The sequence below is a fragment of the Macrobrachium nipponense genome, chromosome 13, assembly GCF_015104395.2.
Source record: "Macrobrachium nipponense isolate FS-2020 chromosome 13, ASM1510439v2, whole genome shotgun sequence".
Taxonomy (NCBI): Eukaryota; Metazoa; Arthropoda; class Malacostraca; order Decapoda; family Palaemonidae; genus Macrobrachium; species Macrobrachium nipponense.
Genome location: NC_087206.1, coordinates 38,853,760 through 38,866,237, shown reverse-complemented (window position 1 = coordinate 38,866,237; position 12,478 = coordinate 38,853,760). Strand labels below are relative to the sequence as shown.

At 32.7% G+C, this 12,478-nt stretch overlaps 1 protein-coding gene across 25 annotated transcripts in view; it reads left to right on the top strand.

The window, feature by feature from the left end:
• LOC135225753 (zinc finger and BTB domain-containing protein 24-like) overlaps positions 1-12,478 on the top strand; it is a 526,510-nt gene that overhangs the window by 342,752 nt on the left and 171,280 nt on the right. The window contains exons 6-7 of one of the 25 annotated variants that reach the window (XR_010317086.1): positions 6,038-6,420; positions 7,532-7,585. The exons of 21 other annotated variants lie outside the window; for them this stretch is intronic. Coding sequence is in view for 3 of the 4 variants with exons in the window: in XM_064265156.1 (XP_064121226.1) it covers positions 7,532-8,002 (471 nt within the window). In the remaining variant the exon portion in view is untranslated. Of the gene's footprint in view, positions 1-6,037; positions 6,421-7,531; positions 11,615-12,478 lie in introns of those variants that run through there. 3 more of the 25 variants (XM_064265163.1, XM_064265157.1, XM_064265156.1) reach the window with 3 other exon arrangements.

Below are 12,478 nucleotides of genomic sequence, written 5' to 3'. Positions count from 1 at the left end.
GGTAAGTTGTAGATTTTCTGTTGTATTGGTAATGCTTTCATAGTAAGAGAAAATATTGTTACATAGAAAAAGAATTGTGAGATGTGATTTTTGTTCAGATTGAGAATATTGGTCTCTTCTGCTATACTGGTTCTTCTCTATCCTAATACCTCAGTTGAGATGAAGTAGTAAAGTGGCAGGATTTTCTGTTGTCCTTTTTGATGATAGTTTGTTTCAACAGAATGTTTAGGATGTAAACAAAGGACTTTATTTTCAATTGTTCTGTTAACCAACTTCCTTTATTTTCAATTCTTGTGTTAATCAACTTGCTTTATGGTGTGGATGTCTTGGGCTGGTTATGAACTCTAAGAATGGATAGGATATAAACAAAGGTGTTTTCAATTTTTGTGTTAACCAACTTGCTTTAAGGTGTGGATGTCGTGGTCTAGTTATGGACTTTGTCTAAGAAGTATTTTTTGGATGAGGTGATATCACAGAGTTACTGATGACAGGGTCCTGAATAGGGCAAATCCAAATTGTATTTATCCAAGTGGATAGGACATAGTATATTAATTTTTTGGGATAAGCTGATATCATAGAGTTCCTGATGACAGAGTCCTGAATAGGGCAAATCCAAACTATATTTATCCAGGTGGATAGGCCATAGTATTATTAAAATAATGGACAACAATTTTATAGAGAAATGCCAGTTGGGGGAAAAAAAAAAGTTGGAATTATTACTTCATACAGATTGTAAAATGTTTTCTGTGCCAGTGGAAAATGCATAATCGCAAGGACTCTGTCTAGCACTGAATTCTCAAGACAAAAGTAGTGATGGCTGCAGTGCTGGTGGAGAAGATGCAAAGAGATTAATTTTAGAATGAGCAAGCTGAACTGGTAGGGGTAATCTTTGATAGAGCTCGAATAGCAATGGTAGTGCATAATAGTGTTTAAATTTAAAGAAAAGAAGCAGAAGTTGGTTAATCTGCCAAGCTGTGTTCCACAAAATAAAACTTAGTTTTTTTTTTATCCCCAAGAGAGAAATAAGTAAGAAAATTTTATCTAATTGTCAAGGTTCTTGAAATTAGCAGTACCTATAGCCTTTGAATTAGGAAAGTAGTTATTGCCAGTTATGTCTAAATTAGATTACTGTTGAATTGAAACTCAACTTTCTTTGTAATCCTGTAATCCACTTATGCACCCTGCAGTGTTTTTTAAGGATTGTATTTTTGAAAAGTTATTATAAATGGTGAATGTAACATTAACTTCCTTCTGTTTTGAATGAGAGCTAAAATGTGCCCAGGTTATTCATTCCACACACAAAAAGGTACAGTATAATAAAAAATGAGAATCCAAGATGTCTACCAATTGAAGTGGGTCTTTCTCTTCCCTCATGCCCTTAAATGAAATTCATCCTTACTTTAGGTATTTCTCTACATTGAGTCTTTGTTTATAGGCTTCATTAGCAGTCATGTCTATGTTCTTTCTTGTGAACATTAGCAGTCAGCCCCATACAAATAATAACATTATTCACTATTGATATCACATTAAAACAGCTGAGCTAGTAGCAGTTGTATTTATGAATTAGATAGTAGTTCCTATTCATAGCTGGGAGCAACAAATTATATTATCACCAGCTTAACTTCTCATACCAAGCTTTTAAATTAATGCAAGTTTTAACTGTTATTGTTTGTATTTTCTCACTTATCCTAAAGTATTTTTAATGAAAATAATAATGAGGGAGGTTCCCATGTCCCGTATGTATTGAAAAAGGATTATTGTTTTCTAGAAATATTGTATTTATCAATCATTACATGAAATGGGATATCATTTCAGATCTATAGGAAAGACGTTCATGGTATCATTTCAGATCTATAAGAAAGTAGGAGTCCAGCTATTCAGTGTCCGCACAACCAAACTCATTCCAAAATAAAAGAAATGCCAAATAACTTAAGTCACCTACCCTCTCAGTTCCTAATAATTTTTTTTATTGTCTGTAAGTAAATTTGATGTGTAAATAAGTACATAAATTTTATCAGTAGATACTATGTGCCATTACTATTAACATTAGGACAAAAGTGTATTGTTAATACAAAATGGTCAGACATATAACCCAACAGAAGAGGATGATACTACAACTAGGTCACTTACTTTGCCAGTTTCTATCATAATTGTGGCTATCAATTTTGAGCGGTTTATGCCATTACTATTAATATATGAAACCAGATTTTTGTCTCAATAAAATACTATAGTGTTGGAACTTGTAGCAGAGTCTTCTGTTACAGGTTCCTTTGGTTTTGGGTCAACAAACTCCAAAGACTCAGGGTTATCAACATCCAACAGCATAGGGTAATCAGGTGTCTTTTAAGGGTTCAGGGTCATTTATACCTCAATTCTAAGCTCAGCGTCATGTGCTGTACTGAAGGGGCTGTAAAGGAGGTTCTTGGGTTGTTGTTGGTGATATGGGAAGTCTGAAAGGTGAAATGTTTAATTGTGCTTCTCTGCTACCCTGGAAATGCCTGCACATGGCATGGTACTGCATAATGTTCTATTTCTTAACACTTATTAGAATGTCTCCCAACAAATTTGAACATTTATCATTTGCTTCTGATGCAGCCTTCTGTGTTATTTTTGGTTGTTTTTCTTAATTTTTGCCCTCAGTTGTCTTACTGTCAAAACTTTGGTGACATGCAAGATGATCTGTCCATTTGTCATTTCATTGTCTCTTTGCATCCAGTCTGCAGTATCTTGCTCTGAGGTTGCTTAAGACAAAAGGGGCTGGGAAACCTCAAACATTCTGTAGATTATTCTTGTAATTTCTAATCCTCATATTCCCAAAGCCCTTAAATTCTTCCTAGTTAACTTTCTCTTCAAGGAACAATGTCATGTCACAGTTTTGCTGCTATGATCTCTGTAGTATGTCTTGATAACATTCCTTGGCAGGGCAGCCATTTAATTGATATCTTTGAGGATGAAGTCATGGTGGAAATTTAGCTGAGAGTGGGTTGAACTTAATAGTGAATATGCCAAAAACTTTTAGTAGCTGCATACACATTCCTATGATCCCTTGGTCCCTGGACTGTGTCAGAGTGGGTGACATTGGCTGAAGAATACACAAGAATGTCGCATTTACTCATTTGAAGGAGGCTAAAGATAAGAAAGAGGATAGTCATTGAGTCTATAAGAAGACCCTCCTTTCTCAAGTTGGCTTTCTTTGTTGGTCAGGAGTAGTGGTGAGACCAGTGGAACAAATCTGCTGCCATCATCGTGCCATTCCCATGTGCATTATATCCACTGGCAGATGTTTGATATTTTTTTAGGGTCCCTTGTTCCTTGAATTTTCTAGTAGTAAACAGTTTTAGTTTAAAAGTCTCCCAAGGCATTTGTAAATCTTAACACATACTCTACTGTTACATTTTTTTCCTTCATGAGGGCTTTAGCAACCTTCTCCGTTGCTATTACCAGAATGCTTTCGTGAATGCCCCTCATGAAAAAAGTCCATCTCATCAGTACTAAAATCTGGCCATGCTCTAGTAAGAACTATGAAAGTCTCCTGCAGTATTTAGGGGCGTCATCATTGCAGACCTAGATTCAGCACTTTGTCAAGTTAACTGGTTCAGTGATGGGCCATAAAAGTTCCTTATGTACTCCATTGAAAAGGCAAATGACTTTGGTTTAGGAGTGGGCTTGAAATGGGCTTCCTTTTGACACATGTTTTAATAAACCATTTTTGAAGCACTTCTGTTGACCTTGGTGTAACTATTTTTCATGGCTTTCAGCTGATTAGCAGAAATATTCATCCATATATACAAATGTTGGTTCTCTTTCTCATGATCATATGCAACGTACAGAAGGTGATCTTGTACTACTTTATTAAAAAAAACATTTAGTAAACATTTTACTTTATGAAGCACTTTGTTTACCTTAGTCAAGTTTGTGTTTTTAATGTCCTTCAGCCAAATTGTGACTGAATTACTGAGCCATGAATGCAAAAATTTGTTCTCTCCGATTTTTTATGTAAAACATATAGAAGATGATCTCGTACAACATTATTAAGAGTTATGCCTACATCTTAATCTGATTTCTTTTACTGTTGTATTATCTTTGGAATGTGTCTATTTATTCAGTAGAGTTGTTTCTTTGCTTTCCTGGTAAATTTACCAACTTTCATTTCAAAACACAGGCTCAGCTCACCAATCACAAAATACACAGAACGAGTTTGTTAATAGTAATGCCTACTGATATGTACTAAATTGAACATACCATAAACTTATTTCTAATATTGGGGTAGGAAAAGGTAATATATTATCTGAGCTTCAAAAGTTGATAGAGCCTTGAAATTTCCTTCTTCATCTCTTGTAAAAACATGACTATTTATACCCTCACTGGTACTTTACCTGTAATTGGTCCAGTTGGGTTGAAGTTGATATTTTTTCATTATTACCTAAATAATTACTGTTACTGCTTGACAGGAAGAATTAAAATAAAAAATTACTCACTGAGGTAACAGCAAGCATGTTTTTCAGCAATTAACAAAATAAAGAGGATAGTGAAGCATATTTTAGTCATCTGTTTTTAGTCATCTGTTGCTGGCATATATACACACATAGTAAATAAAAAAATGCTAGCCTTTAAAAGGTGAGAGACGATACCAGTCTGTAAACCTGTGGTTTATTTGGCCAGTTCAATGTAATTTATTTGTATTTTTCTCATGTAGGTTGATTTTTATTTCACAATAAACAGTCTTCTAGTTCTGATAGGATTTTAAATAGACTTGGGGATAGCTTAAGACCACCATTGTGGGCAGTATAATTTTATTGAAGTTGAATGAATATGAAAATTTAGTCTACATATACTACTGTTCTGGGAATACATCCATAATAGCTGGTGTTTTCATGGAGCAGATCACATTCCTTTCAATATCGATGTAAACAAAAAAATCGCTTTAATTGCATACATGTGCAATTACCTTGTGACGTTATTTAACACACTAGTAATATGACATTAATTTATTGCTGTTTTTTTAGTAAAGTTTATATAGGAGATTATTATCAAGTTTGCTTACAAGTTCTTATACCTATTTGCAAGAAATGAAATCTGAAATAACCTTTCATATTTGTAATTCACAACCTCCAAATATTACTATGACTGCTGTTTAATATTGTTGTGCCTATCTCTTCATCACTGAAATTAGATTTCCAGAGTCCATGTGCAGAAATTATGATCATGATATACATTAAGTATATATGTATATAATTGTATACTTTGTGTTTATTATATATATATATATATATATATATATATATATATATATATATATATATATATATATATAATGTGTATGTGTACTATACTCATATATGTACTATATACATACTTATATACTATACATACACGCAAACAGTATTTATTTCTGTAATAAATACATGCATACCCTGTATGTGTATATATGTGTTTATTCTATTTTTTACTGACTCTCTCTCTCTCTCTCTCTCTCTCTCTCTCTCTCTCTCTCCTCTCTCTCGTCTCTCTCTCTCTCTCTCTCTCTCTCTCTCTTATTTTTCACATTATGAAAACTACAAATAACTGTACATCTGTATAGTATTCTTAGAGCTAACTTTAGGAAGACAAAATATTTTACAGCATTTATTCTTTGCATCCATGGATAAATAGAATTGGTTGCACAACATCCTTTTTCCTTTAAGAATATAGTACCCTGTCAGTTGTTTGCTTGACATTATTAATTTTAGTATTTACCTCATTTAAGTACATACCTCAGTTAAGCACACTTTAGTGTGTATAGGAACTTTGAGAAGTTAATGGAAATATATACATATTTGAAATTAGACATTGTAATTTGTGTTGGTGGAAAGGAAATGCTGTACAGCTTTAATATCTAACAAGCCTAGCTTGGATCCTGCATTGTAGTGCTAACATACATACATAAGCATAGTATACTATATATATATGTAGATATTCTGCATCTGTTATGATCTTAGCTACTTAAGGTTGTAGATTTCAAAATGAAAATATTAATTGAGTAGGGCATTCTTGGCAGGTGATAAAAAATGAAGTAACGAAGAGAAGCGGATCAGGCAAGGTGCACCAGTGTCCCTACTGCAAATATTCCAGTGAAAGGAAAGACCACGTCGTGAAGCACATAAGAACACACACAGGAGAGAAACCTTTTGTCTGTCAGTATTGTCCTTATAGTGCTACTACTAAAGACAAACTGATCAGTCATTTCCGAACGCACACGGGAGAGAAACCTTTTCCGTGCCCTTATTGTCACTACTGCGCCACCAAAAAGGACAAGCTGCGACAACATATTCGTACTCACACAGGAGAGAAGCCATTCAACTGTCCTCACTGTCCATATCGTTGTTCAACTAAAAATACTCTGAACAATCACATTAGAATCCACATTTCTTAAGTAGAATGGTATGTGCATTGTATGTATTTTTCTTAATTTTTTTGTATAAAGTCTGAGTAATGTGTAAGTTTTTGCCTATGGATGAATAGTATGCTGCTTGGTGGCCTATTTTACTGGAATTTTAATTGTGTTTCCCCCTTATGCAGTTGGGTTAATTTATGTAATAGATGACTTTTACAAAATTTGCTTGGTTTTATATTTTTACTTTTTGTTTGGGTCTTCAGAAATAGAAATTGAAGGTTTCTTTGGATTGATTCATCTTTCCATTACGTATTTACAATTTTCATGATTGGAAAGTAGAATTTTATATTTAGTGGAAATATTTTATCTTATAATATTCAATTTCTTGTACTACTTTGTCTATTTTGCATTTCAGATTGTTTTGGTCACTGTCAGTAACCAAAGTGAAAAGCTTTGTTTTAATTGTGCATAAGTCTTGATGTTGTTTCAGTTATAATGTTTGGGGTCTTAATTCTTTGAATTATCATTTCAGTCACTGATTCTGCTCACTTATATTAATTCATGAGAATTTAACTAGGTTTAGGTTTTAGGTTAAGTCTCCTTTATTGAGGCTTCATTGTTAGGCAAAAACAATAATTTTCAAAATGCTTTAGAATGATATAGCATTGAAAAGCCTCATTTCTGTGTGTTGTACATTATATACAGCCTCTCTCTCTCTCTTTCTCTCTCAGTCTTGTATATTTTTAAACATTTGTCTCACTATCAATTGAAATATAGAAATAAATTTTTTGTGAATTATCAGCACAAAAAGAAAAGCATATTTTAAAAGTAATACACATTGTAGTTCATAAAGCTGTAACCTTAATTTTCATGTTAGTTCATATTTTAGGAATTAATTTTCATTTTCAGTCTTACATGTATTGTAGTGCTGTTGTAGATGGAATAACTGCAGGTCAGTAAACAAATCTGTGTGTATGTGTGTGCGTGCGTGTATGCATTTGTGCCCCCTCTAGCCCTTATTCTCGTTCGCAATTAGTGTACATAAATTATATATACAGTATATATATATATTTACATATATATGTATATTTGGTATGTATGTATGTATAAGAAGTGTGGATTTATCCTTATAATAATAAAGTTGGGCATTCCCGACAGGTGGGGGCGAACAGTGATGGTTCAAGGACTAGCGGGAGAGGAGCAGCCAGCAAGGTACACCAGTGTCCATATTGCAGTTACTCCACAGATAGGAAAGACCATGTTACCAAGCACATAAGAACTCACACAGGAGAAAAACCTTTTAATTGTCATTATTGCTTTTATAGTGCTACCACAAAAGATAAAGTGATCCAACATCTACGAACACATACAGGAGAGAAGCCCTATACCTGTCCACATTGTAGTTATTGTGCCACCAAAAAAGATAAACTGGTTCAACACATTCGAACTCATACAGGGGAAAAGCCATTTGCTTGTCCCCATTGTCCGTTCCATTCCTCAACCAAAACTTCACTGACCAACCACATTAGGATTCACACGGGAGAAAAACCATATTCATGTTCTTTATGCCCTTATCGTGCTTCTCAGAAATCATCTTTACAAATTCATATGTATAAACACCAAACTTAGTGAAAATTTTATGAATAATAATTCATGTCCAGTTATATAGGAGGGTAGCAATTTGTTCCTATTTAAAAGTATAAGTAACAATGCACAAAGCAGCTTCCACCGGTGAATATATCTTATTACTCTACACTGTATATGTATAAATACTCGTGATGCAGTTTTTTTTACCTGTGTAGAGTGGATTTGCATTACCCATAGAAATGTTAAGTGGTGGAAAAGATTTTGCCGATTACTGTTTTTTAACTGCTTATAAATAGTACATACTTTATTATAGATGAAATATTCTAGGATGATCCCTTATTTGGCCTTCTCTGAGGTAGGAATTAAGTCAGGTTGGTTTTCTGTTTGGCAAGCAGTGTTGATGTTCCTGGATGATTTTAGTTGTGCAGGATATAGATGGACATTTGGTGGGAAGGAGAAGAACTTGTACTGTATTTGTATGTGTACTATAGGGCTATTGTTTTTTTTTTTAAGTTTTAATGAGGTTTTCTTGTGAGAATTATTAATAAAGTAGCTGTGCTTTTGAAGTACAGGGCAACAGAAACTCTATAAGAAATTTTTTAAAATGTGGATGAATTTTCACAATTTCCAGACCCTATAAATCAGGTCATGGTGCCAGTCTTTATGCTCTTGTCTTCCAAAACTAAGTTGATTTTTGGAAAACAAAAAGATATCCTTTAATATCATTGTTTTTTTAAATTGAAGAATAATGCTGTAATTGTCCACATGGCATATAAAGTATACAAATATCATAGTCATATTGATCAGTGTACCACATTTCATTCAGTTACATATTTTCAAGCTTTCAGTTTTCTCATGATGGAGATCTCTTAAAGAACTGGATTTCAACTTAATGTTAGGTACACAGGTAGAAGGTTGCATAGTAAATTACATTAAGTGAAAATGTAATGGGTAGAGTGAAGAGCAGTTGCATGATGAGGTTCAAGAGGAGTCCATATCAGTTACTTGAAAAATCATGGGTTGGTCTGGGCTGGTCTTTTAAAACTGAATATCATTTATCATATAACAAAGTTTGTTGTTTGTATGCAATAACTGTCTAGTTAATCACACTATGCATTTTGGATGTGTGACAATCTAAACATGTTTATTTATTTGAAATGAAAACACCCAGCATAGCATTTATTGAACATTGTGGTGTGGTTTTTGATCGTTCACTGTAGCAGTCATTATAGTTTGAGCTCATTTCCAAGTAATTTCTAATGAAATTATGATATTGGAAAAATATTGAAAGAAAATATACGAAATGCAGTTTATGTGTTGTTATACTGTATTCAGGATATGTCTCAGTGAGGTTCTCATATTTTGATTGAGCTCTGTTAGTCAAAATCATATATAAAAGATCTGCTAGACAATGTACTACAGTACAGGGTCCCTCATGAGCAATTTTACTAAGAGTTGAAGACCCATTAGTACTTCCATTCATAATAAGTACAATTTGCACTGTAATCACACAATGGAAATCACATTTTATAATTTACTCTATACTTATTTTTGGAAGAGAGGATAGAATCGTAGCAGCGATTGTTATTTTTATAAATTTTTATAGATCACCATCAAGCACCTGACATCTTGTGTCTTTGCATTTGGGGAACAACCTTTATAATGTAATATTAATTTGATAATGTTAGATTTTGCAGTACCATATAATTATCTCATAGAGAAGATATGTATATCCTTTAAGAGGTATTGATAAGACTGATATTATTGGCTGATGAAATGTTGTTTTTGGCCATTACTTGTAGCTGTATATGTAAGGAATTTTATTTATAACTAAAATTTTGTAGAAAACATGATAACTCAGACCCACCTCTCTCTCTCTCTCTCTCTCTCTCTCTCTCTCTCTCTCTCTCTCTCTCTCTCTCTCTCTCTCTCTCTCTCTCTCTCTCAGCTATTTTTCATGCAAGTTTTTTTTTTTTTAATTCACCTTGATGGAAACATGGATGATAAATTTTTAAAGGGATCAGAGTTTCTATGTGCCAAGTTGATAAGGTCCTTGTATTTTAAGGATTTTTTTTTATAGTTTTAAGAGATTTTTTAAATAGTACATAATGCATTATGTAGGTTTGTGATATGCTGATGTAGTGGAGAGTGTAAGACTAACATTGGGTTCTCTAATACTTTTACTGTTTGCTTGTTAGTTCCTTGATTGTTCATTATTTTTTAATAGGTTTTCATTTTGGAGCTTGGGAAATGTTTGCTGAGAATCTCATGTATCACCACTTAAGGGGAGTGCTGATGCCGTAAGGCCCCACTATAAACTAAATGACTATTTCTACCTTATGATGGAAGGGATTTGCTTCAAATGTTTACCACTTATTCTACAACAAATATTGAAAATTCCCTTGTGGGGAAATTTAGAAATTTGGCCTCAAGTTATTTTTTTCTGTTGAAGAAAATCATGCCATTTTTAAAAAATATGCAAAAAAAAAATACTCTCAAAAATTATTTTCCTAATGCCAAAATAAAGATATAGTATAGTTATACTACTTGTGAAAGTTTCATTGAAATTGTTTCAATCTTCTTGGAGATCTAAGCATTTAGTTTGAAAAAAAATAAGTTTTTAGAAAACAGCAAAACTAAAAATATTTGGACTTTCAAGAATCTTGAGAAAATCAGGACATCTTGAGCAATTTATCATTATAAACTGCTTTCTTTTAACACTAATGCTAGAGAATGGGATATTTTAGTGGGTGACACAAGTAATATGTATTTTTTTTTACAAGTCTTTTGGCAAGTTTTTACATGTTTTTACACTTTGTTGATCACAGTGCAGTACAAAGAATGAACAAAATTGTTCGTGAACCACTAAAAAAAATGTCTTTTTAGCAATAAAGCTCCGTATGTTTATTTACATATAAAACAGTCCAAAGTAGTCTATGACTATTGTAACTATCATTAGTCATACATATTTTCTTTACGTTTTTTACAGTTTGCTGTTCACAGTGCCATGCAAGCAATGAACAAAATTATCCGTGAGCCAGTTGGAAGATTTTCTTTATAAATAATGCTTCAAGATATGTTTATTTACACATAACACAGTCCAAAAGAGTCTATGACTCATCTACACCTTTTTTGCTTCAGGATATGTTTATTTTGACATAAAACAGTTGAAAACTGGTAGTAACTAAAATTCAATAAGTCCTCGAAATTCGGTGGTTGGCTTTATAGCTACTTTATTTGCATGAGGCATGCACCCCTGTTGTGCATAGATAAGGATTATAGGCATTTATATAACACTGATTTCTAAATAGTCCAAAGAGACTGTATCTTGCTATTTTTCTGCACTAAACATTATGTAAACTAACTGAAAGTTAGTAGCTGCGCAGTTAATGAATATACTTTAGTATTTTACATTTATGAAATTTCATGGCATACTTTGGAAATTAGTGTAAGGATTTATGTGATTGTTTCATACTCCTGTATTACAAGGATACATTGTAAACCCAATATATTTGATTAATGTACTGTTAACAGTTTATAACATGAATCATTGTTTGAGTATTGGCAAAAGACTTTTGCACTTTTATGAAAGGATTAATTTGTTAAAAACATTAATTTGAATAGTTACTTCTGTGTTCATTACTCTTCTTCTTCTTCAAAAATATATTATATCTATCAGTCAATTCAAGGTAAAGTGCCACCCATTAAGTTCTTATTGTATTATTGTTTGTTGATGATATACATACATGCAGAATTTTACAAAGTTCAAGAGGACAGGGAAAGGCAAGAGCTTGGAATTGTGTGATGCTCCCTGACAAAGTTGTTGTCCTTAGCAAAGATATAACAAGAAAAGAAAACATAGGTATCCATGTAGGAGGAGTGGAAAGTATTTAATGAGACCAGGTAAAATCAATGGAATTTGCAAAATTATTGAAACCTTAGGTAATAATAATATTTTTTGGAGGGAAATTGGTGCCTGAAGAGTATCATAGTTACACAGAAGATCTGTTGTCAAACTTTCTTCCAGAGGAGATATTTAAAATATAAAGGGAATTTTTTTATAAATTAGAAAGAGTTCTGTGGTAGAAATAATAATATTTATGTTTATGAATAGAGCAGAAATTTTGGTAAGCTCACATAAGAGAGAACTGGAGATCTTTCCAGACATAATAACTGTGTATTTTCATATGTTCATAGATATCACTTGTACTCTAAAGAAAAAGTCACAAAACAAAGCTAATCTTATCAATTAAAGCACTGACAAAAGCTTTAAGCAGTAAACTTGAGTTATATTATAATGTTTTTCTTTCTTTAATTCTTTGGCTGCAAACCCTTAAGGATTGAGTTTCAGTAGACTATAAACCCAAGGTGGCAAAAATTAAAACTGATATACCTGATTTCACATGTCAACAGAAAGAATTTGCTCCTCACTGAAACATTTGCAGATCAGAAGATTTTGCAACTGCATTAGGCATACTATTTTACATTTTGGTTATTATCAATATAAAACTCAAAGCA